Source organism: Drosophila busckii, chromosome 2L (genome assembly GCF_011750605.1).
Source record: "Drosophila busckii strain San Diego stock center, stock number 13000-0081.31 chromosome 2L, ASM1175060v1, whole genome shotgun sequence".
Classification (NCBI taxonomy): domain Eukaryota; kingdom Metazoa; phylum Arthropoda; class Insecta; order Diptera; family Drosophilidae; genus Drosophila; species Drosophila busckii.
In genome coordinates, this window is record NC_046604.1 from 14286907 (window position 1) to 14314046 (window position 27140).

Genomic DNA, 27140 nt, shown 5'->3' on the forward strand with positions numbered 1-27140 from the left:
TAAATACTAAATACTAAAATATGAAGATTATCCACAGCAATAACAAGACTTTCCAACAGCTGATTAGGCACGCCGGCTAAAATTCTTGTAATTGACAAACAAAAACAAACGTTTTAAGCATGGGTGTTTGCCGTTTTTTCCAACAAGGCACCTGTCGCTTTGGGACCAAGTGCCACAATGAACACTTTGATGTCAAGTATGTACTATAAGCCGTCAACAGAGTGTATTATTTATATTGCATGTTCGTGTTTATTGCAGACAATATATACGAACAGATATCGAGTCCAGCATGAATGGCAAAATGTGGCCACTGTCAGTATACGGACCATTTAAGGACAAGCCTAGCATATCGAACTTTATAGAGGATCAGTGCTTCGAAGAGATCAGATACAAGGCGTACGAAAGCCGAAGACAGAATTGCTTTGAGCAGTATCAGCAGCAATTTTCCAAAGAGGTACATGAGGCTAATACAAAGATGCAAATGATGCTGCAACTGACGCCAGATATAATTGATATGATTATTAAGCTATATGAGGCGCCGGAGGGTGGGCAGACAGCGGCTGATAACAATAGCAATAAAAATCCCTTCGGCATGATGTCTGGCGGCAACCCCAGTCAGGCGAGCTCTATATTTGCTAAACCTACTTTGGGTGCCAGCGGTGGTAATATATTTGGTGGTGCTACAACCAACAATAATAGCATCTTTGGAAATGCCGGCGGCAGTCAACAAGGCAGCATTTTTGGCAACGCAGCCAGCACTGGTGGCAATATATTTGGTGCACAGCAACCACAGCAACAGCCTTCTGTGTTTGCACAGCAGTCAAATCCATTTGGCCAAGCGCAACCTTCGATATTTAGTCAGGCACAACCACAGCAGCAGCAACAACAACAGCAACATCCACAACAGCAGATGAATATTTTTGCACAGGCGCAGACCACAGCGCCCGCTTATAACGGTGGAAATATCTTTGCGCAGGCAGCTAATCCACAAGCTACGCCGTTCGCTCAACCGTCTGTCTTTGGCACAGCTACACCCAACATGCCATCCTTTTCCCAGCCAGCGCCAGCAACTGGCAACATTTTTGCGCAAGCAGCGCAGTCGACTCCAGCAGGTGGTTTCTTTGGTCAAGTAGCTGCTCCACCTGGCTTTCAGCAGCATATGCAAGCGGAGGCGCCACAAGAAATGCACATGCAACAACAACAACAACAACAACAGCAGCAGCAGCAGCTGCCACCACAGCCGCAACAAACTACAAGCGCAATTTACAGTCGCATGGAGGACGTAACACCAGAGGAGCTGGCTGCCTTCCAGGCGGATCAATTTTTGCCTGGTCAAGTGCCCTTCAAGCCGCCACCCAGAGAGCTTTGTTGAGTTAACATAAATTTAATATCTAAGTTTTCTGCAAGTCTAATTATAATAATAAATAAAGCTAAACTAATGCATCATCATATTCAAGCGTTCCATGTTAATTGAGTAGATGGCATGGGAGCCTATAAGATTGCGATCTCTAAAGGCATGTTGGCAGTCCCTGAGCGTAATTACAGTGCGCTCGGTGGGCTCCCTGAAAACAAAATTATTGAATTGTTGGGTTAGGTTAGGGTAGGCAAAATTGATTCTAAATCACTTACACTTGCTCGCAGGCGGAAAGAAAGACGATATCATCGTTCTGTCGCCGCATAAAGTTGGCCGTATTCAGCTCCTTGTCATGTTCCAACGGTGTATCATCCACCTTTTGCCTTGTTACAGTATTGCGCAGTGAAGGATCGCGCAGCTGGGCACCCACATCATAGTAAAAGTTTCCCTCGCCGCTGGTTTTATAATGCTTGCGTTTCTTGATAATAGCTGAGATCAAGTCCTTGAGCATTACCTGAACAGCCATAGCTACATATTCGGCCACATTGTCGTCCACCGATATGAGGCCTATTTCCCAGGCGCCTATGAGAAAACGTCCCATTATGAAGCCAGAATCAGGCAGAAACAACTCCTGCGCACAGTAACGTTGACTTGGAAGCTGCTGTTGTTGCTGCAGAGTTTGATCTACGCCTAATGTGGGTGCGCGTATTAACTGCATATTGTCCTCCTTAATGAACTCCATCACATCGCAGAGTTCAAAGTTGATGCGATCTGCAAAATTACGTGAGCTGCGCTTGCGTTTCCGACTGCTGCTGGCGCTGGCAGAGACACGACCGGCTGGCTGTAGTGTACTTAGTGTTTCTGGCTGGGAAAATGCATCGACTTTGTTTAGCATCGCCAGCAAGAACTGATTGTGTAAATGTATGTTCTCTTGTGTCATTATTTTACGACATTCAGTGTCAAATTGTTCCTTGGTCCAGCGATTGCGAAACCAGCTCTTCATATTTGACCTATAGGCTTCCCAGTTGTCACCCAGGGCCGACACTAGCGCATCCTTCGCCACAAGCAACTTTTCAGTTAACGAACTCATTTCAATTTATTTATATTATGATTTAGAGCCTCTGATAAAGAGGCAGACGTTTTGTGTTTATTTGTTTATCTAAGCAAATTATCGATTGTTTCGATAAGTAACGCAGTTTGGTTATGCTGGATGACAGTATACTTGCTCGATAAGGTAAACACGCGACACAAAATGGAAGTAAGTTAAAAAACATTTTAAATTATATTAACTTAAAAATATATCATTGCGCCATTTTGTATGTAGAAAACAAAGAAATCAAAAATTGCCAAAAAGGCAAAGGACTCTGCACTGACACTAAAGCTGGCTGCCATGCAACGCAAACAGAAGGAAATAGCACGCGTGCTTAGCCTAAAGCATGAGATTCTCTTAAAATCTGAAGTTTCATATCTGCAGTACATCGAGATGCGCCAGGAACTGGAGCGACTGAACACGCTCAGCGACACATTTACGCAAAAGCTAAAGAAACTAAAACAACAGGCTAAATAGTTAACAACAACAACAGTAGAAAGTGTATTTAATATTAAGATGTAATATAAGAGTTGTCTAGAGATTTCCATATACGATCGAACTCATTTTGGAAGCACGCAATTACTGCTTTGTCCGCGTAAATAACAGTGTTCTCCCAGTTGCCGCTAAATGCCTGTTGTGTCCAGTTGGCTGAGCCGCTAACAAGAATACTGCGAGAATTATTTGTCTGTTGTTTCCCTGTGAGCTCCTTAATGCGCGATGAACTGTCCAACACACAGAACTTGTGATGCATCAGAGCTGTTGCGGTATTAGCTGGAGCGCGCACTTGGACGCCGTGTTTGTCAAGGATTTCAATCTGTGATCCTGAACAAACCATCATCTCTTTGTCGTAAATTAGACGCACATTCAAGCCGCGAGCTATTGCATGTTTTAGCGCATCCGTTATTGCAAATATGGTAACTGTATACATGGCGATATCGATGCTGTATTCTGCTCGATCTATAAGATTTACAAGTATCCTTAAATGTTTCTCCTTGCAGTACTTGTTGCTGCATTGGTAGTTTCTATTTATCTTGTGCTTGTCCGCGCAAATAACGCTCTTTTCGTTGAATACAAGCACGGCTAGCACATGATTCTTGGCGATTCTAAACTTGTCACGCACATACTTGATGCCGCTCCAAATGATCTCCGAGGCAAACACTGCACCGCTGCCCAGAATCATGGCCGCCCAAATGGGATGGCCTTTTATCCAATTTTGCGTTAAGCTAGAAAATGTTTCCATATTTGACAGAGCAGTGTTTCGAGCTAGGGTTGGTATAATTTTGAAAACAGTTTGTTCGATAACCTGTTGCTGTGCTATTAATCGAATGTGCGTGACAGCCCTAGAAGCGTATCTCAAAGCAACTCTGCGCAAATTAATCTTACAAAATATTGTTGAAAATCAATTTGAATTTGCTAAAAAGTGAACAATAATGGATATAAATGATCCATCGGCGACTATTTTGGTAACAGAGACGCAGGAGCTGCTTGAGGCACGTGATGCCGAGCTGCATAAAGTGAGGAAGCTTAAATTGATCTTGGAAGTAATACCCCAGCTAAGTTTGGGCAGCGCTGAGAGTCCAGAAATAAAGCGCGCGCTAAAATTGTTGTCTGTAGCAGACTTTATACGTCTGAAGGGTGACAAGGGATACTTGTTGGGTATAGTTAATCAAATTATTATATGCTAGGTCTAACATGTGCTGTCATTTTCAGATTTGCAAGACAGCAGCAGCGGCAACTGCCCGACTATAAGCTATACAGACAGCAAAGCAGTGCGGCAACAATTGTCCGCCAAACTGCGTGAAACTCTCTTGCCAATTGCTGAGCTGGGTGACAAGATACGTAATGAACTGCCAGATGCATTGACCAATGCTGAAGCTCAGCTAAGCACACAGCAAAGCAAAATTATTAAACTACATGAGGAGCATAGTGAATGCTTGTCAGAGCTGGCGAGCCTGCGCAGTCGCAAGTGCGAGCTAATGAAAGCAGCTGCTGAACTTAAAATGGGTCCTAACTTGGTGAATGAACTAAAACTAGCGCAGGCGCAGTCGCAATTATTACACACTAAAGCGGATCTTATGCGTGCTTATGGCATAAATGAGATATTCTCACGCTCGGAGCATAGTTTAAAGGCTTACAAAGAGGTGGAGAAGCATATTGATGAACTGCTGAGCTGCAAACAGGTATAACAGTTCACTATTATATCAATTCTAAATATAATACATATGCAATTTATTTGCTTTATTTTAATTAAGTATATATAAATTGTTTGTTAACTTAGCAACCAGCTGCTGTTGGCTAACAGTGACTGTTAAGTGGCAACACTTTGTTGCAATATGGCAACTTTAGTATAGCGGGTAATTTAAAGGCTAAAATAATTGAAATATTATTATAGCTTTGCTTGCACATAAATACGTCAGTTTAGCAACTGTTTGATTCATTTCGAATTGCGTGACGTGCAGGCATAAACAACAATAAACACGCAACGCACCTGCTAGTAATCAATCAATCAAGCAAGCCATTGGGCTGCTCACTTGTTATTAGTTTGGGCGTCTAACCAATTGAAATGCTGCGCATTACCGTTATAAACTTTACTATGATTAATAACTGACGCCCACAATCGCTTTGGTTGATGTATTAATTGTGCATTGCTTTATTTATTTCATTGCTGACCAAACTTGTTAATGTATCAATTATGTTTGAAATTAATGCATTGTTTGAATTATAAAACTGTTGGCCTTCTGTAATTAAAACAGCATTAGTTTAAGTTAGGCCTTAAGTTCGTTTGGCAATTTATTTGCCATTATTTTCTCATTAACTGGCGCTTGAAATTATTGTTAATACAAACGCAAGAGTCGAGATAATGCTGCCTGCTGAACGGGTTGTCGTTGCTTTAAGCTGATAAACAATTGTTGTTGTTGTTGTTGTTGCTGCTGCTGCTGCTGCTGGCCGTTGTCCTGCTAAATCAATGCAATTAATGTCACTTCCTCTGCATTTAATGTCTATGTTTTGTAATCGACATTGGCGCCACTGCCCATTGCCCATGCTCATTATCCATGTCGCAAGCATAGACTTGCCGCACCTTGCCGCTTCTTGTGGCACCGGCGCTTAAACCAGTTTATAGCAATGACTTCTAATCGTTCAGTAGGGCGACTCGAGCACATTTGCATAGCAGACAGCCAAGGCAGCATTAATAGCCAAAGATTTATACAAGTGTTCAGCAATTGGTAGCAGTAGTTGAGTTTAGTTTGGCTTAATTAATCATTTTTACATTTTTATTACTACGGCGTTATGCTCTGCAGTATTCGAATGCAAGTTCAAGTGCTGCTCGTAGTTGGCAAACAATGTAATTGGCTGTTGGCCCTATGCAATTAGCCATGTTGTCTCTGTGTATATACATACGTATGTATTGGAGTGGCAAGTGTCGAGTGGCTGTTGCTTTGTAGTCTTTTATAGCTCAGCACAATGTGCGCTCTCTCTCTGAAAGGGAGAGAGAGTGAGAGAGAGCGATATAGAGTGGGCGAGAGCATTCAAATGCAATATGGCGTTAATGGCGTCAGGTCCTTTTTGCTGCTACGCTCTGGTCTGGAGCTGGGCTGCTTTGCCTAGGCAAGCATTTGATTTCCGCCTTGCTAAGCAAATTCACTTTGGGCTGCCTCTTGCTGCTGCCACAGACGCATTGCCATTAGGCCCGGACAGACGAAGCTGCAAGTAGACACATACACACACATGCATACACACACATATGCTTTGGCACACATATTGCGTAGAGCTTAAAGGACATTTTCGCTTTGCATGCTTCACTCTCTGTGCCTCTCTCTCTCTCTCTCTCTCTCTTTCTGTTTATCTCACACTGCTGCTTTGCTTATTGAATGCACTTGGCAACTTGCGTCTTTGACTGCAAATGCCTTTTGCCAATAACACACACACACACACATGCAGTTGTATATATGTATATAAAGTCTGTTCAAACAGCTTTTAATTAATCAAGAGGCAATCCACTTTGGCGTTTGAAAAGTTCAGTCAATATGCCAATACCAATTGCCAATAAACCTCAAACTACTTCACCTTGTCGTCACCACCCCAATACGCCCACACTACTCGCTCACTCTCTCTCTCTCTCTCTCTCTCTTGCTTGACTCTGAAAAGTTGCCGTCATTTCATTAAAAATTATACAAAATTAATTTAATCAAACCTCAATAAAAAAAAATAAACTTTAAAGCACACAACACAAAGTTTCGTGCAAAAGCAAAGTTAAAAGTGAACAAAAAATGTTGGCGCGTGTTGAAATTTATGTTTACATGACACACACACACACACACACAGCTAAAGAGTTTAAAATGTGCGCTGGGGTTGGGGGCGTGGCAAAGGACACACATTGCATGTGTAAATATTTTGACTTAATTAGTTCAAGTGGCTGCTTTAGCTGCCAGCCAAAATGGAAAAATGGCTTAAAAGCGCGTACCAAAGTGCGAAAGCTCATTTTGTTAAATAAACAAATTAATTTGATTACATTTAAGCGACCAAAACGTGTGCATAGAAAGGTCTGAGCCTGAGATTTTTGCTTGACCTTTTTATAATAAATGTACTTTGTTATGATTTAAGGCCTTTTAGCGAATAAAAATAAATTGTTTACGCAGTTAGCGGGGGCTACAATTTTATTTAATTTTTATAAACGAGTAAACAATTTAACAAACAACTGGCTGAAGAAATCAAAAGAAATATGCAATCATGCTGAAAATATTTGCATATGCCACGCCCCTGCCGCCTGCCAGCCTGTCAAAAAACCCAACTCGTGCCTCGAACCGGAAACGGAAGTAAACAATGGCCGCGAGACCAGCTCAGCGTTCAACAGAAAAGCGCCCAGCATAAAAAACGTTGCCCGAAACGAACCAAAAGCGTTCCAATAAACTGCACATTCATCATCATATAAAAAGCAAGCGAAAAAAAAAACAAAACAACAATAACAAAAACAACAAAAAGAAATATAAAAATACATCACAGGCGGCTGCGTTGAAAAATCAAAAATGCGTTTACTGCTCCACTGAGTGCATTGTAGAACTAAAATGCCGTTAGATGGGACATTGGATACTTCACAGGCAAATCGAATAGATTCAAAGATAAATAAAGCGAAAGAGCGACAGAGAGCGAGAGTTATGAAGCGGAACTTTTGTTCCAAGAGCGCAAAAAAAAAAAAAGGAAATGGAAAAAATATAATTTAAAGCTTTTGCAGTTTTTGTCATTTATAAAGCAAAGTGACATTCAAAATTTGAAAAATAACTGGGAATATATTCTAAAATATTCAGAGACAGCGTATAAGTTTGTGTTTAAACGTTCTTTTATTTATTTCTTAATCAAACCTGAATTTGCAACACAAAGTGCTGGGGCAAGTATCTCACGCTTGCCACAGCAATTTGAACAATTAACAGAATTTATTAAATAATTTGCATAGCACAGACACAAGTTGCAATAGTCGGAGGTGTGCAAATGTTGCCACTTGGCCTGGGGCAAGCAGCAAGTCTGTGTGTTGTCTGATCAACGGCGGCAGATAAATTTGAAATGGTCATTTGCAATGTAAATTAGCCAAGCAGCCAAGATGTTGGCCAAGTCGACAGCGATAAGCGCAACATTCTGTTTAATGTCAACTGTGCAACATTTACGTGCAACTTATGCCATATTAGATTATTTTAAATGAAGCTATTAGCACTCTGCATTGTAAACTTCAGCACATGAGCTGGAGCTGGAGCTGGAGCTGTGATGAATGCTTGAGCCACAGACGCTGTCCATTGAGAACCCAGCAGCTGTTGCTGCTGCTGCTGCTGCTGCTCCATTCATCAAAAAGCTCTCACAATGGTCGAACAATGGCCATGCACAATAGCCAGGATATGCGTAACGCTTTGCTCCTCGGGCTTTGTGTACATCACTCAAAAACATGAGCATAGTAAAAAAGGCAGTGGCGAGCTGCCAAGGTAAACAATGTCAGAAGCCAGTTGGCCAAAAGCCTTTTGTTGTGATTTATATTGATGGAACGATAAGCGAACGAAAGCGAAAGCGCAAGTTGTTGCCAGCTATTCCAGCTGGATATTAAGGCACTTGGTCATAATGAATTGTGGGCTCAGTGTACGCAATTTCCACAGTCTATTTGCTTTTAGTTCTTTGAGCTAAAAGTTTCAACTTATGCAAGTTGCTGTAGTTTGGCAATGCAATTTGTTTATTTATTTGTTAAACATATGCAAGCAATTAGCGCATTTATCAAATTCGTAAGCAGCTTAAGCTTGTCTAATGCACAATTAATTATAATCAAGCCACTATTTATTGCTGGCTCTTGAAGCGGCCCATTCAAGCCTAAATAAAGCAGTTCCGCATATGCAAATGCAAACTGGAAAATGAAAATTGCTGCCCACGTCATAGCTAATAATGAAAAATGCTCCACATATTCAAATTCAACTCAATTTGTCCAAAGCGTGAGCTGCCAATTGACCTTCGGGTCGTGAGAGCGTCTTGCTGACTCAGTCTTTGACACCTACAGCTGTTGAGCTGACCTGTAACCAGTTCCACTTCCAAGCTCTGCGCTGCTGTTTGACATTGAAATTGCCATTGAATTCCAACTCATTCAGCAGAAGAAACAAGTATTGGCTTAATTTGGATGCTGCTGCTCGTCACTCTGTAATTTGTAGACCTTATCAATTTATCAAGCTGCGGGCCCTTTACGCATGTCATTATAATTTTTATTTAATGCGACTATTTTGTTTTAAAGTTTGTGGTTTTTTAAGTGGTTTTGGCAGCTGTTGTCAAAATATTTTGATTTGAGTTCAAGTCAAAGAGAGTTCGCTGCCTGCATTTGGCCATTTACTTCAAACGCTTTTTTATCAGCCACGCTTATCGCATGCGCTTGCAAATTTTCATTAATTGCTGCTAATTTTGTTTTTCCAGCTGCAGAAATAATTGCCAAACGCAATCTTCACATTATGTTTATCTATTTGCCTTTCATATGGGCCGCAGTCACTCTTTTGGCCATATCCGCAGTAATTTGCTTTTAATTGCTGCCGCAATTTGGCAAATTTTTTTTAGCGTTTCTTGTGCAATTGTCAATTGAAAAGTTTGTCAGCTTGGCTGGCGCACTTCAATTGGCACTTAGTGCCATTCACTGGCAAACATTACTTTATCAAATGGCATCTTTTTGTTTTTCTTTGCAGCTGTGTGTGTGTTGCTTTTATTGTCTATTTGCCTAACGTACGTCTGTGTATGTGTGTGTGTGGCAGCTTTTTGCTATTTACTTTTGCATATTTGCCACATGCCATGTACAAAGTGCTTGCATCAGCTGTAAAGTAAAGTAAAGTGAGTTAAGCCCTAGCTGACAGCTGAGCAGCTGCTTACCATGTAAGCATACGTATGTATGTATGCATGTGTGTGTGTGTGTGTCTGTTTTCGACCAAGTGCACAAGTGGCACTACTGCAATGTTTGTTTTGCTGCCTTTGCCTTTGGTGTGTGTTTTCTTGGCTGAGATGTCACGTTTTGGTCAATAGATTGTCGGTAAACGTCTTCGAAACGAGGTTATAAAGGTAATCAGAGGTGTTGCTATTGATGTTGGGCATGTTTTCATTGCAAATTATTGAAAGCCATACAATTTAGACCTATTTTCATAATGGCATAGCTCGATGAACTGCAAAACTGAACTTGGTCTACAATAATTGCCATAAAGTTAATTTAATTGGCATATTTGGTTAATTGGTATAAAATTTATACCTATTTGCACAAATAGTTTGCGCTCAGTCTAAAATAATTGCTATTAGGTTTATTTAATTAGCATAATATTTAGTTAATTGGTATAAAATTTTATACCTATTCATCAGTCTAAAATAATTGCTCTAAAGTTCATATAATTGGCATAAATTTTGTACCTATTTTCACAAATCGTTTGCTCTCAGTCTAAATAATTGCAATAAAGTTAATTTAATTGGCATAAAGCTTAGTTAATTGGTATAAACCTTATGCCTATTTACAAAATATCAATTGCTTACACTTTTTGCATATCAAGCGGCACACAGCTTGATCTAAAATAATAATTCTATAAGTTTAGACCAATTTTTAGTATTTTGGTCTAAAATATTTAAAGCAACTGCATGCCATTTAAATGAAAACTTCAATTAGCCATGTTAATGTTCGCTGACAAAAATATTTAAATATGCAATACAGCAGAATTGTTAATGAAATCAATCGAAAAATAGAAATTGGAAAATTGCATGCAACATTTAAAAGGTAAATAAAGCGTATTTAAATAAATGTCAATTGCCATTTATTTTGAATGTCGTGCGTTTCTTTTATTGTTGTTGTTGTTGCTGTTATTTTGGTCAAAGCCAACTGACAGCAACTGACAAATAAAAATGCAGGCAAACATTAAATAAAAATGTACAAAATGAACAAACAATTTGAGCATTAAAAGTGAACAGTCAGACTGAGAGAGAGCAAGCGAGATAGAGTGCGTAAATAAAACTAGAAGAGAATGCAGGCAGAGCATAACAGCAAAAGCGAAATACGAATGCTCTAAGCTCAACCCCAAGCCAAAAACCATTGGCAGACGCTGTCAAATCTGGCGCACTGACAACAACAGCTGCAAGGGGGGAGAGGCAGGTAGGTTAGGAGCGGGGGCTTTGTAGTTTGGGGTTGGTTGGTTACAAGTTTGGCGAGCAAAATAAATTGTTTTCGTTATACAATTTTTTTTGGTGTTATGCGCGCCACTTGACTTGTAAATGGGCGCAGCCAGCAGAGTGGGCGGTGGGCATTACTGACCCAGTTATGTAGCCACAAAAACAGTCAACAAACAAATAAAATGTTGCTCTCGCTCTCTCGCTCGCTAATGACAAGCGCTGCGCTGAAAAGTATGCTATGGCTGACATAACTGCGAGCGAAAGAATTAAAGACACACATACATACGCAATAGCCTGACCGCGTAAACCCAAAATACGCTTGTCTACGAACCACAAACTGAAGTCAGTGTGACGCCAGCGAAAACTTTCACGCAAGTTATGTATTTTAGCCAGGCTAAAACATATGTATGTGCGTGTGTGTGTGTGCTTAAGCATATTCGCATTATTTTGGCAAAAAGCTTTTAAGCAACGAAACGAAACTTGTGTTTGTCTGATAAGAGTTACTTTTTGGCATAAATATGGCGCTGTTTGTGAACCTTAAATATATGCTGGCTAAGGAAATAAAGTACATTAAGCACAAGAGAGAGAGAGAGAGCATGCAGAACTTCATGATACGTTTTGTTAAACAAAAATATATGGCATAAGCTTAATATACAAAGCTGCAACTTTTATAATAGTTAAACATTTTTTTAAAATTTTTTTAAATTTATTGTTGCCAGCAAACAAGTCGCACATCTAAGTAAAAATAATAATTCTTGTAGTAAAATGTAATAAATTTAGCTGTAGTTGGTTTTTTTTTGGGCAGCGCACTTTGGCTAATAAAAACGAAATATATTCGTCTTCGATTTGGCTTAAAGCAAAGTTGCTGTTTGCCTAATTAGCTAAAAATTTGCTACAACTTTGTGCAACAATTAATTTAAGCGCTTACAATTAATTAAGCTCGGAAGTTGTTCAGCCTAATATTAGCAACTTTGACGTAAATATTTGCAGCCATCAGCAAACAAATTAATAAAACTTAGTCTAAGCAGCCATAAGCTGTGCACCACCCACCACCCACTTGTATTATCTATTTGTCTAGTAATTAAAAAGTATAAAACCAGCAAATTAAACGCGCCAACTGTTGAGAAACTTGGCGCGCGCTTCTATGTGTGTGTGTGTGTGTGTGTGTGTGTGTGTGTTACCATACTTTTATTTATTTTTTTTTTGCGCTTTCTGCTGCCGCTGCGCAAACTTTTTGCACAAACAAACAAACAGGCGTCGCGTCGCCGCACTTAATTAAATTAGAAAGCGTCCCACTGCGCACAGTGGGCCACAAATTTGAAAATTCAGGCGAAAAGTTAGACATTGAATATGCATAAAACATATAGACAAACGTATGCACTTAAAGCATATTTATTATTTTATTTAAATATTTATATATTTATTTAAATTTAAAAATTATGCACTAATGCTAATTATAAATTTCTTTACAGGCAAATAATTAAAGCAGTCATATGGATGGATTTATTTAAAGCAGTTGCAAATGTACATTAGTTTAATTATAAGGGTAAGTGCAACTATTATTTAAACATAAAGTTTCAGCAAGTTTATGCAAAATGCAATAGTTTGCAAATAGCGCTAATAAATTCATTGCAAGAGTATTTGGGAAATAGACATTGACATTGACGGAAATCAGCAGAAACTAAAGCGCAAACTTTTAGCGTAGTGAAGTGGAGTGGGTGGGTGTTGGGTGGAAACAGCTGCTCAGTGGTCGTGTAAACTTTGGGGCGTTTTGGTTGGGCGTGGGAGTGGTGGCAGGTTAGTTGTCATGCTGCTTAGTGTGGCGTGAAATGGCCGCCGACTTTGTCTGCCAAACGGAATTTAGTTTGTTGTCTGTTTTTTTTTTTTGGGTGGGCGTGACGCGCAGAAAGTTTATCAACTTAATTAGAGGCTTGATGACATTAGATGGCGTTCATATCTCATCTCTCAATCTTGGACCATTAAAATTAAATGTCTGAGGCGCACAGATTGCGGCGCAAGACTTTTGACATTTAAAGCCGCCGCCGTCGCCAGTCGCCAGTTTACAAGTATTAACGCCAGCACATTGCCGAGACAATCTGTCACACCCACTCGCGCGCTCTCCCGCCCACTCTCTCTTTGGCTGTTATCAGCTTATGGCTCCCATTTGGTTAGCAGCCCTTTAACTGCTGCCCATTTATCGTAGATTTGATTTATGGCGCAATTAAAAATTCTACTCAACCTTCAGCCCAGTGGGTCAGGCGCGCGCACATCGATGCACAAATTTATGACAGCGCATTTAGTGGCGCAAGCCGCGCTAAAGAATTTAAATGGAGCGCAGGATGTGCAGTTCACCCAGACCAAGTTTTTTAATGTTTGCAGTGTGACGAGTGTGCGAGGTGGGATCAAGTAGTTCCATAGACTAAGCAGCAAGTGCAGTTGCTTCAATACTGCATTGCATATTGAATTTACAAATTGACAAGCATACGAGGGTCGTTCAAGTAGTTCATAGACTAAGTAGTAAGCCAAACGTTTGCAAACATAACTTGCTTGAATTTACAAACTAAGCGAGCTGCCCTTTGTTGTCAGCTGCAGTGCGAGGGTAGCTGCAGCAGTTCATACATTAAGAAGTATATACAGCATATAGCTTAGTTCAACTGTTGATTGAATTGATAATAAGGCAGGCTTAGTTGTCAGTTGAAGTTGCATCAAGCAGTTCAAGCACTAAGCTTAGTTTATGGTTTTAATTGCATTCAACTGTTGATTGAATTTACAAACTGTCCAAGCAGCCTTCGTTGTGTGTAGAGCATGCGAGGGTGAGTTAAGCAGTTCATAGGCCCAATTGCATTTATCATCAGATTAAATTTACAAGCTGTTGGGTTAGGCTTTGTTTGCCATGTGATAAGTTTGATGAGCGTCGATTGAATATATGCATATCGTACTACTGCTCGTCCACCCCTCGCTGTCATTCGTAAGTGTTGGGGCATTGTCAGCTTTGCTGCTCGGATGTGCCTTTTGGCTGGAAGCGCCAGCGCCAGCGCCAGCTGTTTGCCAGTGCTTTGAGTTATAGCTGCCGCCTTATGGCGGCTTTTTCACTTGGACTTGTGTCAAAAAGCACACAGAGAGCTATATATGTATACTATATAGCATATACTTGTCTGCCTGTGTGTGTGTGTCTCTCTGTCTGTGTGCAACATGTTGAGCCCCTTTGGGCCATGAAATGTATATAAATTTCTCATGCGGCCTGGCATGTCGTAAAACACGAGGTTAATGTGGTAAACGCCAGCCCCGAAAAGGGGGTGGGGGGTGTGGGCAAACATATTGTTTGCCTAGGCAAACGATTAGGGCTAGTAAGTGGCATTTAATGTTGTTGCACGCGTTTGCTGCAAGTAGACAAAACATATTTCAATGTCAGCTCTCGGGCAAGTTGCAATTGTTGCTTGCATATTGCAGTTGCCATAAATATTTAAGCAGCGTTCTTAAGCTCAGCGGTCACGCCCACAGCCTCAAGTTAAGCAGTCGTTAAATCTTTTATGGCCACGCGACTTTCGCAGCGTTGTCGCTTTTTTTTTTTTAAAGAGGGCCAAGCTGCTAATTATGCCAAAGCAACTGACAAATCTTGGCGCCACTTGAGCTTATCAACTGACAGCCAAAAAGGCTTATGGTTCAAGTCCAAGCCTAAGCGCGTCAGTCAGCCCATTCCCTCCCCCACCCCACCCCTTTGCACACTCTGCGCAGCTCTAACTTTTGTTTTTGTTTTGTTTTGCCTTTTTGCTGTTGTTGGGTGAAATTAATTTGAAGCGCTTCAACATAAACTTCTAATTGGCAGCAAATTCCGCATACGCCGCGTTTGCCTCAACAATAGCTCGTAACTATTTTTGTGGCAAACTTTGTTTTGACGTTTGCTCGTGTGCCAGCAAAAGTTATAATAGATTTTTAGTTTTTATTCATTTAGTTGATTTTAGCATTTGTTAATGCAAAATTTAGCACTTGATTTTATTATGAAATTTCTATAAAATTCACTGTCAAGTTAAGCAATTCGGTTCAGTTTTATTTGCTTTGGCTGCCACTTGCTTTGGGGACTGGAACTGGAACTGGGGATTGGGACAGCTGTTTGTATGGCCTTTGGGGAGTTTTGGATGTCAAACGCTGGCGCATTTCAATTCGATTTGTGTAACGAGTTTTCTATAAACATTTTGCTTTTAAAGTTAGCAGCTGACAGTTGCCACAACGTTGCACGTAGCACACACACACACATGAGCACATTGCAGTTCCATTTACTTTTATGGCATTGCATGGCAGTTAGAAACTGGACGGGCAGTGAGTCCTTGGACATGTCGAAATGCGTTTTACAGTTGTTTGTCTGTTTTTACAGCTACTGCGGCTCCTTTGGCAGCTGTTGTTGTTGGGCCGCAATCCTGGCAGCTCATTGCGACAAATGGCCGACAGCAAGTGCACTTTGGGCACAGTTGAGCGGCGGCAGCTTTAAGCTGCTGCTTTAAGCTTAAAGCCAGGCCAAGTGGCAGCGCGTTCTGGTCACGTAATTCTTGTTGTTGGCCTGGTTAAATTGTTTATTATTATGCGCTGCAAGCAACTGCGGCGGGTACGGCTTCGTTTTTGTTTTATTGACACATTTATTGAATTATGAGGCAGCTCTCGAGTCCCAACACATAATAAGCCACAATCAGTTATGTCCAGTCGCACTCTCAGTCTCAGTCTCATTTTCAGTCTCAGCTTTAGTTTTGGGTTCAAGTGTCTCTGACCGCTGCAGCTGCATAAATCAACTGGCGAGTTGTCTCAGCTCTCTTTGGTATTTACAGGCGGATTTTCCAAGCAAATATTTTCTTAGCCCGCCCGCCCGAGCAGTGTCGATGTCCATTTACACCTCAAGCAAGCTACATGCCTGCCCCTTGTGGCTGCCACGGAAGCGTGACCCAAATATTTGTTTGATTTATTAGCTGCCTTTTGTAGAGTGAAGAGAAAAAAAAATAACACAAGCAGTTCAAATAAATCGCAGGCATAGCCACTTGGTGCTATCTATAGCCTTAAGCAATTTCGTCTAATCAAACTCAAGTAAATAAATAAATTAAAGGCAGTTTGCATTAGTCGCAATTGTAATTTATATATTAAAGTTAGCGTATATATAATTCGTTCAGTTAGCTGCAGCTTTTACTTTCTTTTGTGTGAAATGATGTGCGACAGTTTGCACAAGTTGCTGCTGCTAAACTGCAACTGACAGATACAGCCGAACAGACAAAAGCACATAAAAAGTTAGAACCGAAAGTATTTTCCATTTGTTTGTTGGGCGTAAAAATTTCTCACCTCATTTTTTGGCAGGCCACATATTTAAAGTTAAGCAAACACGCGCGAGTCAAAGCGAGAGCGAGCTCAAGCAGCTAATGAAGTGCTTGGCAATGAGGAAGCAAACGAATTGTATCTGAAAGATGCGCGCACGTGCAATTGCAGCTTTGTTTGTTTAGTTTACAAGTTCCTAAAAAACTTTAACGTACCTTACGTAAGTTTTATGCTTGTTTTTTATATTTTTTTTAGCTTAGCTGGCAAACTTGATTTCAATTGGCAAATGTCTTTGCTTTTTTCTGTCTCTTCTAATTCAATTGGCATGAGTCTGAGTTTGAGCCTGTGGCTGTGCCTGAGTCTGACAAATGTCTGCAGCACTTTTCTATCGATATTTATGACCTGCCCAAAATGCGTTGCGCTTTTGTCTTGATTTGGTTTGCTTTGCGATTTGATACGGCCATAAACACTGGCAATTTGTCACACCTTATCCGAATCCGAAAGAAAAGTCGCCGGCATGTCAAAGCAATCGAGCAAAGACAATTTGCCGCAAATTCTTTAAGCCCACCCCCAAAACTTGTTGGCCAGCTTTCAGTTGAGGCCACAGCTTGTGGTTACAGCTCATATTTGCATTTGTTTGCCACAGCTTGTGGCAGCTACGCACGCAATAGGGCTGCAAAGCAAGTTTAGCTACAAACTATCGACACAATAGCAATCGATACTATCGATATAAAAGTTATGCTTAAAGAGACAGCATAGAAACTTAAAGTTTGTTATTGTTAGTGCTAAATTTCCAAAGTAAGCTAAGCAAAACATAACAAACTATCGTAACAACATCGATATTATCGATAAAATAGTTGAGTTACTTATTAAATGCAGTTTTCAGCATTGAAATTTAAAGTTTGTTGTTGTAAGCGCTGAATTTCCAAAGCAATTTTAGCTTGTAAACATAAAAACTATCGTCGTAAAATCGATACTATCGATAGATTATTTGAATTATTTATTAAATGCATTTCTCAGCTTTAAAATTTAAACTTTGTTATTGTTAGCAATATTTGTTTGCACTCAAACGCTGAAATTCCTTCGCTCTCAATGCTTTTAGCTTGGGGCATGCAACTTGAGTCGGCAGACTAATAGCAGCTAATGGAGTTTTAGTTCTGTGTAGAGCTTGGGCAACTTGGCTTTGGTTGCGGGCAATGTGTGCAATGAACTTTGCTTTGATATTTGAATGAATTGACTCGGCTGCAATTTAATCGCCTGTTGATTGCTACAATTAATCGCTCACTTTCACTGCTTGGCTTTATATGTAATTTATATATTTGAATTTATTATTTTATTGCATCTTTCACTTGAACAAATGCATGCTCAATTACAGACTTGCTAACGAGCTGCCTGACAAATTGCCAAGTGAGCCTGTCAAACTGTCCATTGGTCTATTGCTGCTACAGCTGGCAGTTTGGCCATTTGAATTGAGAGCTGGCTGATGTCTTTATTGCTAATCACTTGACTGCTCCATTTTGCCTGCAACAGTGTGTGGCATGCTGTTGACATTGGCTGCAGCAGCCACAGCAGCAGCCGCAGCAGCAGCCACCAGCAGCTTGTCTCGAGCCTCGAGGCCTGCAATGCGTTTTATATTTGATTTATGCAACAACAACAACCACAACGAAGTAGCAACAACTGCTCTATTTCCTAATAACTGCACTTGGTAGTTGCACATAAATCAGTTTGAGTTGCCAGCTTGTCCAGCTGCCCCTCTGCTGTCAACGTTGGCGGGCGGGGCGGGGCGTTGGCCCAAAACGCAAAACGTGTCTAGCGTCTAATCAGTGGCATCATGCAACGCTCAGGTTGCCACACCAGCCGCTGCCTCTCTCACTCGCTCTCTCATTCACTCACTTAGTTAATTCAAAGGCAAATGAATTTGTTTGCTCGAGTAACATTTTGATGGCTACAAATGAAATTCATTTTAGAGTAACTATAAATTTCTGATGTGCAGAGTCTGACGCTGTCGTTTGTAGCCCGCTTTGAAGCCTTAAACTTGAAATTTAAGCCAAGAAGCGGCCTTTTATTCTCTCTCTCTTTCACTCACTGAGTTAATTCAAAGGCAAATGCATTTTAGACTAACTATGAATTCTTGATAAGCGCAGCTGTTGTACAGAGTCTGACGCTGTCGTTTGTAGCCGACTTCAACTTTAAGTCAAGAAGCTGCCTCTCTCTCTCTCTCTCTTTCACTCTCTCTCTCTCACTTAGTCAATTCAAAGGCAAATCAAATAGTTTGCTCGCATTTCATTTTGCTAAATTCATTTTAGACTAACTTTAAATTCTTTGCTGAGTCACAGAGTCTGTCGCTGTCGTTTGCAAACGACTTAAAGCTCAAACTTCAACCTTAAGCCAAGAAGCTGCCTTATGCTTGCTCTCCATATATTTATATATATACCAAAATATATTTTTATGCACACATAGTCCAGCTCTAGCTCTTGCTTGCGCTCGCTCTCGCCTCTTGCGGGGCGATTCGCATGCAAATTTGATGCAAAAATATGTGAAATTTTCGATTTTAAACGACGTCGCTGCCGCTCCTGGCTGCGTTTTTGTGCCTCAGCTGCTGCCTCGGCACACAAAAATTTATGGCGTTTGCATGTCTGAATTTATCTGCTTGTTTCACATGCAAATGCAGCTTCAGCTTCAGTTCCAAGCTCGTAATGTTGATAAAAATAAAAAACATTTTTACAGTCGAGCAAGAGTTGCTGGCAGCGATGGGGGTGGGGGTAGTGGGGGGTTGGCCACAAAACATGGCCAAGTAGCAGCAGCACTTGCTACTACCTTTAACTGATTTTGGGCTTTGGTCTTAGTTTTCAAATGAAACCATGTCAGAGAATATGGCCAACAACAGCGACAGGTAGCATTGTCGATGAAAGCTACAGTGGGTAAAAGTGCGCAAAGAGCGCAAATGAAATAAACAAAATAGCTGCAAATATTTTAAGCAGTTTGCAATTAGTTTGGTATTAAATTCAAATAATTGAAGCAAATTCGAAACAGTTTAGATTAGTTAATATTAAAACTTTGACAAATTCTATGGCTTGTAAGTTTTAAAGCGCGTTTCAAGTTTGTTTTGTTTTTTTAACGTTTGCATATTTGAAATGAAAAATACGTTGTCGCTGCTGCGCCTTGTTGTTTTATTTTTCTTAACCACTGTATTGTGGCTACAGTTGGCGCACAGCTCTTTCATCATACGTGTTCATTCATAAAAATTGTATATTTATTTGCATGTTCGCACACACACAAGCACACACAAGCACACTCAGGCGAAGCGAAGCAAACAAACAAACGAACGAAACAGACAAACAGACCAAAGAGAGCGGCGCAGTATGAGAGCGAGAGAGCGGCAGAGCGGCAAAGAGAGTGCAAGCAATAAGGCAGCGGCGAAATGTATTTTCAGTTTGTTCTTTCTTTTGCTTTGTGTGCGTGTGTTTTGACCTTGAGCTATGTTAGCAGCTGAGCCTGAGCCAGGCAATTCAGCAAACCTGCAGCCGTTTTAATATTCCTTCAAAAAACATTGAGTGGGGGGGGGGACTGAGTTGATGGGGAGTTGACCTGCCTCATGTTAAAGCCGCTTTGGGCTCAGTGGGCGTTTTTACCTTCTGCTTGCTTTTTTTATCCTTTGCTGGCAGTTATTTGTTGCTGACTTTGATGTAGACTCTGTGCCTTGCAACAAGTGCAGAGCCAATAAACTGTAGCTGGCTGGCTTAGTTTGAGTATTGGTAGCAGCTACAGCTTCAGTTGCAAGTTTTCAGTTTTCAGTTTTCAGTTTTAGGCTTAAAAGCCACAAATTGACAAAGGCGCAGGCAGAAGTTGCCTTGACAAGCTGTGGGCGTTGCTTGATGTGGCCCCAAGCGCTTAAAACTCTTGGCCACAGCTGCTCCTAAGTCGATTTTTTGTGAGCCAGAAATAATGAACTGAGACTCTAAGCGAAAAGTTTGCGCTACAATTTAAGTTTGTAAAAATCTTTATTAAATGCAATTTAGTTTTTAGCGTGAGAAGTTTTTTTTTATATTTAGTTTTGACCTCTTTTACTTGCGCTGTCAACCTGTTTACTTGACGCCCCATACACTTCCGCCTTGCCACTGGCGCTGTTGCATCAATGCAGCCGCATTGTGATTGCCCCAAGCTGCTGCAGTTCATCCGAACAGGGAGCGCTAAACATTTATCTTTAAAAAAAGCGACACAAAGCGACGCGTTCTTCTTTTTTGTTAGCAGACAAAGCGCCGAGAACAAAACACAACTTGAGACAAGAGCCAGGCTAAAACACATAAAACTTTTGGGCTTGGCTGCCGCTTGTGGGTGGTTGGCCAAAGTCAAAGGATGAGTGTGCTAAAGAGTCGCGCGTATAATGCCAAGCTAGTCATATTTTATTTTTTGTTGGATTTTAACGAGGCACAACGAGAATGCAGCGCGCATTTGTCTCAGGTCAGTCCTTTGGCGCTGCTGCCTCTAAATTGAGGGCGTGGCGCTAGCAACATTGTCTGCGCTTGAGCTAACTTAAGCAGCAGCAGCCAAAGCTACACGTATTTGTCATAAAAAGTGGCAACAAAGTGTGTCAGGTAAAAGGTGTAGACGCCCCAAAGTGTCTCATGCCTCATGCAACTGAAGTTGCACTTTTTATGCTGCCAGCTTTGCTTGCTTACAATAAATTAAATATGCAGCTTAGACACTAGCTAATTGCTTAGCTCAGCTTTAGGCCAAATGCTAATTTGATTAGGTTTTAAATTCAGCGCAAGTTGCTCGAATTTCTTTATGCCAAGTTTTCTGCTCAAGCTTTTCTTACACGTTTTTCTTGCCTGTTTGCCTATTTTAATATTTTTTTTTATTATTGTTGCTCAGTTTGCGCAGCTCGTTGAACCTTAAGTGTGGTCTCTTGGCTGCTATGCTAAAGATATAAAAACAAAAGCAAAAGCAAGCAGCACAAAGTGAGAAGCAACAATAACCACGTCAAACAGCATTACGACTATTTTCCATTATCTGGCAGCATCGGTGGCAGCAACATGAACATCAACAACATTATCGAGTTGGCGTTGGAAATTCTGTTTAACGCTCTTGACTTTGGCGCTGCCATTTGACATTTCGCTACGCCCGCCCAGTGGGTGGCTTGATTGATACGCGACTATCAGTCAGTTCGACTTTGTTTTTGGGGTATAGTCAATTATAAATGCTAATTGATGTCTGCGCTTTGGGGCTTGAGACTCTCAATTAGCTTACAAATTGCAATTAATGTTTAATTTTGATTTGTGCAAATTAAATTTTTATCAGCAGCACCCAGTGGTTTATTTTTAGCTGCTGCTGTTGGCTTCAACTCATTAGAGCAATTAAAATTTGTTATTGTTGCAAACTAAACTTTTGCACACGAGTGTGCGAGCGAGAGCGCGCATTTGTTTTTGAGCAACTTGCGGCATATAAAAAAGTTGGTAGCAAACTATTTTTTGTAGTTCGTTTTAACAGCGCCCGCCCTGCGCCACCCACTGAGAGTTTAGTAAACTTAATTAGCACGTTGATTATTTTTTGCGCTCAATCGAGCAGTGTAGCCAATGATTGCATTAGTTGCTAACCAAGCTGCTATAAATAAAAGACGAGTTGGCTTTAAATGCAAATTGAGCAGAGGGGCGTGGCAATGTAAGCTGCGCATGGAGAGTTGTTGAACACAAATGTTGCAAGTTGCCAGCCAAAGTGACTGCAACAGTTTGCTAACGTTTTGCTATTAAATAAATGAATTAACTTAAACACAGAAATTGAGCAACCCTTTTTGCGCAGTGTATAAAACTTTTAACCGGTTTCTAGGCCCGGTTTGCTGCCAGAACATCAAACTGAGCGCAGCTCTGAGGCTGCTCAGAATGTTTTTTATTAACTTAGTATGTAAACTAGCTTTAATTTAGCTTTGCTGCCTTTATTGACAATCGGCTAAGCTGCGTGTTAAGTGTTGAATTCAACACATAATGCAACTTTTAACACACAGTTACACACATACAGTTTTCCCGTCAAATCTGGCTGTTTTTGAAGATCAACTGCGGGTGTAATGTGTGAATTGCAAGAATTCTGAATGTGTTTGGCTTTTTTTTGCTTTTTTTTATTCTGCCAACATTGACTTTTGTGGACTTTGCATTTGATGACTTTGATTTGATTTGATTTTAAGCACATTATATAATTGAGCATATTTTTCCTAGCTGTTCCCATTTATTCACTTAATTTAGCATCAGCCTTTTTTCTTACTGGTATTCCGCTTTTTTCCAACATAAATACAACTTTTATCAAATGGAGTTTCCATTGCTCGCGACCTTTTTTTTGTACACATGAGCCGCAAATTTCATAACAACAGGCGATACTTCTATAAAAACAACACTCAAAATTGATTTAGAAAAAAGCTGCTTTAATTTCCCAAACAAAAATTCCCACTGCTCGCTGTTTTCAAAATGTGCCGCATTCACACCTCAAAAACAGCTACATCTGACGGGAAAAAAGCGTAAATGGCAGCGCTGCTCTGAGGCAACCCATTGCATAGTTATGTCTATGTTGCATGCCACGTTGTAATAGCAGTTTATACCTTTAGCTAGAAAAATTTGATCGCTTTGACAAATCCTATTTGCACGCTTCGTAGTAAAATCAATTGTGTGGCGGCTCCCCTCGCTGCTTTTTGTCTCTCACCCCTGGTTTTGGGTTATAAAATAAACATGTAGTCTATTCTCTATGCCAACCCTTTTATCATTGATCATGCTTACGTCTACGATTTTTTATGAGCTTGCTAAGATGCATTCGCGCTTCCTGTGGCGATGAGCGCATAAAAAACGAAACTGAGAAGTTGCTTATGTATTTATCTAGGCAGCGTCTCTGATTCTGATTCGGACTCTGACTCATGGCAATTAGTTGGAAATTGTTTTAGGGCTACCGTTTAGCTTGTCTGTTTATTCCATAGAAATCACACAACACTAGCGCGGGGATTTTAGTTTTGTTGTCTGTGGTTAGGCGCAAAGTTCTTGAGCAACATTAAATGTATTTTCTAGTTTTTTTCTCTAAGCACTTTGCCACAATTTGATTGTGTAACCTTTTTCTTGATATAGCCCACACACTCATCAAGTGGCACCAACGCAGCAGCAGCAACAAAGACAGTTGAAGAAGTTGTTGATGTTGCTGTTGTGCTGTTGCTGTTGTGGGCGTTGCTAACAAATAAAAAAAAAACGCTGCGCCAATTGTCAATTGCATTTATGGATGCTGCTTGTTGTTGTTGCTAATAAAATGCCGGCTTGCAACATGTTTGATGGTTCGCTGGCTCGTTGGTTCGCTTGCATGTTGCTAGCAACATGTTGCGCGCATTGTAATGCGCGCTCTCGCAACATTTGTTGCTATCAACATGCATGAGATACAAATTGCTGTTGTATTCAGTTGTTATCTGTAAGTCGTGTCGTCATCAACAGTGATGCGGATTAAACGCGACTAGTTCTTTGACTTCAAAGCGGTAAACAAAAGCAAATGTGAAATATTTTAATAAAATGGTGTAAACAAGTTGTTAAAATAAATTGCCAAACAGCAAACTGTAATCAAAAAGTTTAAACAAGTGAAATTGCAGCGAGTGTCTGTTTAAAAAACATAAAAAACAACAACAAAGCAATAAAATCTGCACAAAGAAGTTTTCAATTATAAAAACGTCGTAATATGTGCAAGCAATAAAAATGCTGCCAGTGTAAAAAAGAGAATTAACAAAAGCAGATAAAATAAAATGCTTTAGGTAAATCGAAACAAAAGCAACAAAACACACAAAGCAATAAACACAGAGCAAGCAAAAAAGATAAAAAACAAGTGAAAAGCAACAAAGCGCAGAGCATGGAACGCCAACTGTTTGCCAAGTTGTCCTGGCTGCTGCTCTGGCTGCTGCTCTGCTGCAGCCTGGCGCTGGGCGAGGAGCAGCAGCATCAGCATCGCCATCAACACGCCGCCAGCACCAGCGCGCCAGCAACACACGCGCGACGTAATCAGCAGCAGCGTTTGCTGCAGCTGCAACAGGCGCAACAAACTGGGGAAGGCAGCTTTGAATTGGAAGCGGCGCAGCAGCAGCGACGCCATCATTTGCGACATGAGCAACATATGCGCGCCGAGCTGGCCGCAAGCAATCGACAGCCGCCAGTGTCGTCCAAGCTGCAGCTGGAGCAGCTGCCAGCGTCTGGACAGCAGCAGCATCACTTGCGTCATCACAATCGACATCATGCTGCCTGGCAGCAGCGCGTGTTTCCAACGCTGCAGCAGCAGCAGACAACAGCAGCAGCAACCACAACAACAACAACTGATGCGCCTTTGCGTCAAGCGCTGAGCAACTACAGCAGTCGCTACTTTGATCGCGATGGGATTTATCCAGCCTGGACACAAGCGCATTCAACACGCTCGCCCAACTGGCAACAGCAGTTGATAGACAGCGATGAGGATGCTGATGACGACGACACCGATGAGGATGAGGATGAAAACTATGAGGACGACATTGATGTTGCTGCTGCTGCTGAGCTGGCCAAGCAAATGCCGCGCTACTCGCTCTTCAGTCAGCAGCTGCCCAGCATTAGCAGCACGGAGCAGGACTATGAAGCCGATGAGCAAGTCTCGAGCAGCAACAAGCATCCCAGCATTGCCAATGCGGAGCCCAAGGCAGCAGCCAAGCGCAACATATTCGATTGGATCTTCAAGCGCGACAAGCACAAGCAGCAAACTACAACTGAAAAGCCCGAGCCGCTGCATAGCGAGTCCTACAGCAATGAGCAGTGGAATAAGCTGGAGCACGAGTCGCATTTGCAGCAGCAGCAGCAGCAGCATCAAAAGCAGCTCGAAGCTTTGCGCGCCAGCAGCAACAACAAGCACACGCCATTGATAAGAGGAGCAGGGCCAATGAGCCGCAGCGCCATCGCCATTGATAATGAGGTAAGTTTGGCATTGCGCCCATTCAATTGTTGTTGTTTTTTTTAAACGCTATGATGTCATTAGACATTGTTATAAATAGAAAAAGCGTCGCTGATAAGTTGAAGCTGCGCGACAGCAACAAAAGTATTTAAATTAAATGTGTAGACCACAAATTGAGGTGGGTCAGCCAAAATACGCGCCACACTGAGCGAAATTAAAGAGCACTGCTGCTGCTGAGCGAAATCTACGCTGCTGCTTAATACGCGCATTAATTTTATAAAAATTTATTTACCAACGCACTGACCATGGCTAATGCTGTTTGTGTTACGTTGCAGCAGCAGCAGCAACAGCAGCAGCAACACCAACAACAACAACAGCAGAAGCAACAACAACAGCAACAGCAGCAGCAATAGCAATTCTCACTTTTCACTGTTAAATATTTACAGAATTTTGGGTTTTTGGAATTGGCTAATTCTGATTGCGAATTTTATTGCCAATGTTTTGACTCCCTCTCCCTCTCTCTCTCTCTAATTGTTTGCCCTTTGCGGCTTGTCTAATTGAAAGCAGCAACAGCTCTAAGCCAACAACAATTGTTGCATTTAATTTGCGCTTTTTTGTTTTTTTTTGTCCAGCGCTTTTAATTGCATTTTGTGTTCACATTTCATTTTCATTTGCTTGCTGCGTTTGATGCGTTTACGCTAAACTAACTAAAGTACCTTTTGCTAATTACAAAGCGCAAATTTAATTAGCAGCAGCGCCAGGACAATGGCTGCTTAGCTCAGCTGCAGCCGCAGCTTGAATTAGAAATGACAAGCGCAAGCTGTTTTATGTTTTAAGTTTAAGCTGTGGCTAACAAAGAGAAAGAGAGAGAGGTAGAAAGGTAAAGAAATAGAGGGAGAGGTAGAGAGAGAAAGAGATAGATAGAGAGGTAAAGAGAGAGAGAGAGGTAGAAAGGTAAAGAGGTAAAGAGAGAAAGAGAGAGGTAAAGAGGTAAAGAGAGAGAGAGAGAGAGGTAAAGAAGTAAAGAGAGAGAGAGAGGTAGAGAGGTAAAGAGATAGAGCGGTAGAGAGGTAAAGAGAGAGAGAGGTAGAAAGGTAAAGAGAGAGAGAGAGAGAGGTAGAGAGGTAAAGAGAGAAAGAGGTAGAAGAGAGTAGAGAGAGAGAAGAGGTAGAGAGAGTAGAAGAGGTAGAGAGAGGTAGAAGAGAGAAAGAGGTAGAGAGGTAAAGAGAGAGAGGGGTAGAGAGCAAGTAAAGAATGCTAAAAAATATTTATTTATTTTTATTTATTTATAATTGCTGCGAAGACAATTTAAAATTGTAATCGGTGCCAAATTATTTCAGCTATAGCTACGGGGCCTTAAGCTAACATTTTTCCTATTAGATGTTGACATGAATTTTTAATAGTAGTCTTGTATTAAATTGGTAGGGCTATGTACAGGTAGTAGTTTATATGTAAATTAGTTGAGCTATGTACAGGATAGTTCATGTTTTAATTATAGTTTGTTTTGTCAGGATTTCATTTGAAGAATGGCTATGAAATTTATGTTTTGCGAGTTGGGGTTGAATATATGATTAAGAGGGCAGGGGGAGAGTGTAGTAGATTGGGTTTTTAGGAAGCTACATGGGGATAGGGGCTGGTTGTTGTGCTAAAAAATGTGTACAAAGCGTTTATAAGCGAATGAGCGATATAATATTTCATTATATAAATTGTAAATAAGTAAACTTTGCTATGTTTATTATGAAGCAAACAGCTGCTGCCTTTGCTTATTAATTCGTTGCTTACATTCAATTATGCATTAAAAATGTTGTTATTTTTAATAATGTCGCTTAAGCTTGAATG

The 27140-nt window shown here is 40.9% G+C and overlaps 6 protein-coding genes across 6 annotated transcripts in view; 4 read left to right on the plus strand and 2 right to left on the minus strand.

The window, feature by feature from the left end:
- The first annotated feature begins 49 nt into the window (after nucleotides 1-49).
- LOC108608558 (ras-interacting protein RIP3) lies at nucleotides 50-1436 on the plus strand. Its single transcript, XM_017999980.1, has 2 exons — nucleotides 50-196; nucleotides 259-1436. Exons 1-2 carry the CDS (start codon nucleotides 120-122, stop codon nucleotides 1370-1372), a joined length of 1191 nt encoding a protein of 396 aa, XP_017855469.1. The 5' UTR covers nucleotides 50-119; the 3' UTR covers nucleotides 1373-1436.
- On the minus strand, nucleotides 1387-2512 carry LOC108608559 (transcriptional adapter 1). The gene is made up of 2 exons (XM_017999981.2): nucleotides 1630-2512; nucleotides 1387-1562 (listed from the first exon to the last, which is right to left on the minus strand). Exons 1-2 carry the CDS (start codon nucleotides 2442-2444, stop codon nucleotides 1436-1438), a joined length of 942 nt encoding a protein of 313 aa, XP_017855470.1. The 5' UTR covers nucleotides 2445-2512; the 3' UTR covers nucleotides 1387-1435.
- Nucleotides 2513-2541: 29 nt separating this feature from the next.
- Nucleotides 2542-2946, plus strand: LOC108608561. Its single transcript, XM_017999984.2, has 2 exons — nucleotides 2542-2612; nucleotides 2679-2946. The coding sequence occupies exons 1-2, from the start codon at nucleotides 2565-2567 to the stop codon at nucleotides 2919-2921; spliced, it is 291 nt and encodes a 96-aa protein (XP_017855473.1). The 5' UTR covers nucleotides 2542-2564; the 3' UTR covers nucleotides 2922-2946.
- A 3-nt stretch (nucleotides 2947-2949) lies between these two features.
- On the minus strand, nucleotides 2950-3775 carry LOC108603653 (mitochondrial cardiolipin hydrolase). The gene has a single exon (XM_017992672.2). The coding sequence runs from the start codon at nucleotides 3682-3684 to the stop codon at nucleotides 2956-2958; it is 729 nt and encodes a 242-aa protein (XP_017848161.2). The 5' UTR covers nucleotides 3685-3775; the 3' UTR covers nucleotides 2950-2955.
- Nucleotides 3776-3795: 20 nt separating this feature from the next.
- On the plus strand, nucleotides 3796-4661 carry LOC108608560 (augmin complex subunit dgt2). Its single transcript, XM_017999983.1, has 2 exons — nucleotides 3796-4100; nucleotides 4155-4661. The coding sequence occupies exons 1-2, from the start codon at nucleotides 3875-3877 to the stop codon at nucleotides 4628-4630; spliced, it is 702 nt and encodes a 233-aa protein (XP_017855472.1). The 5' UTR covers nucleotides 3796-3874; the 3' UTR covers nucleotides 4631-4661.
- A 19519-nt stretch (nucleotides 4662-24180) lies between these two features.
- The window catches only part of LOC108608243 (putative mediator of RNA polymerase II transcription subunit 12), a 47245-nt gene continuing 44285 nt past the window's right edge, over nucleotides 24181-27140 (plus strand). Inside the window, exon 1 of the mRNA XM_017999530.2 lies at nucleotides 24181-25322. Coding sequence (XP_017855019.1) covers nucleotides 24243-25322 — 1080 coding nt within the window. The 5' untranslated portion in view covers nucleotides 24181-24242. The remainder of the gene's footprint in view (nucleotides 25323-27140) is intronic.

Excerpts from the sequence above, each read along its gene's own strand:
- LOC108608558 (XM_017999980.1), top strand. The coding sequence starts at position 120 with ATGGGTGTTTGCCGTTTTTTCCAACAAGGCACCTGTCGCTTTGGGACC. Across the intron at positions 197-258 it reads AATGAACACTTTGATGTCAA|ACAATATATACGAACAGATA; the intron begins GTATGTACTATA and ends TGTTTATTGCAG.
- LOC108608559 (XM_017999981.2), bottom strand. The coding sequence starts at position 2,444 with ATGAGTTCGTTAACTGAAAAGTTGCTTGTGGCGAAGGATGCGCTAGTG. Across the intron at positions 1,563-1,629 it reads CTTTCCGCCTGCGAGCAAGT|GGAGCCCACCGAGCGCACTG; the intron begins GTAAGTGATTTA and ends TTTTGTTTTCAG.
- LOC108608561 (XM_017999984.2), top strand. The coding sequence starts at position 2,565 with ATGACAGTATACTTGCTCGATAAGGTAAACACGCGACACAAAATGGAA. Across the intron at positions 2,613-2,678 it reads ACACGCGACACAAAATGGAA|AAAACAAAGAAATCAAAAAT; the intron begins GTAAGTTAAAAA and ends TTTTGTATGTAG.
- LOC108603653 (XM_017992672.2), bottom strand. The coding sequence starts at position 3,684 with ATGGAAACATTTTCTAGCTTAACGCAAAATTGGATAAAAGGCCATCCC.
- LOC108608560 (XM_017999983.1), top strand. The coding sequence starts at position 3,875 with ATGGATATAAATGATCCATCGGCGACTATTTTGGTAACAGAGACGCAG. Across the intron at positions 4,101-4,154 it reads TGACAAGGGATACTTGTTGG|ATTTGCAAGACAGCAGCAGC; the intron begins GTATAGTTAATC and ends TGTCATTTTCAG.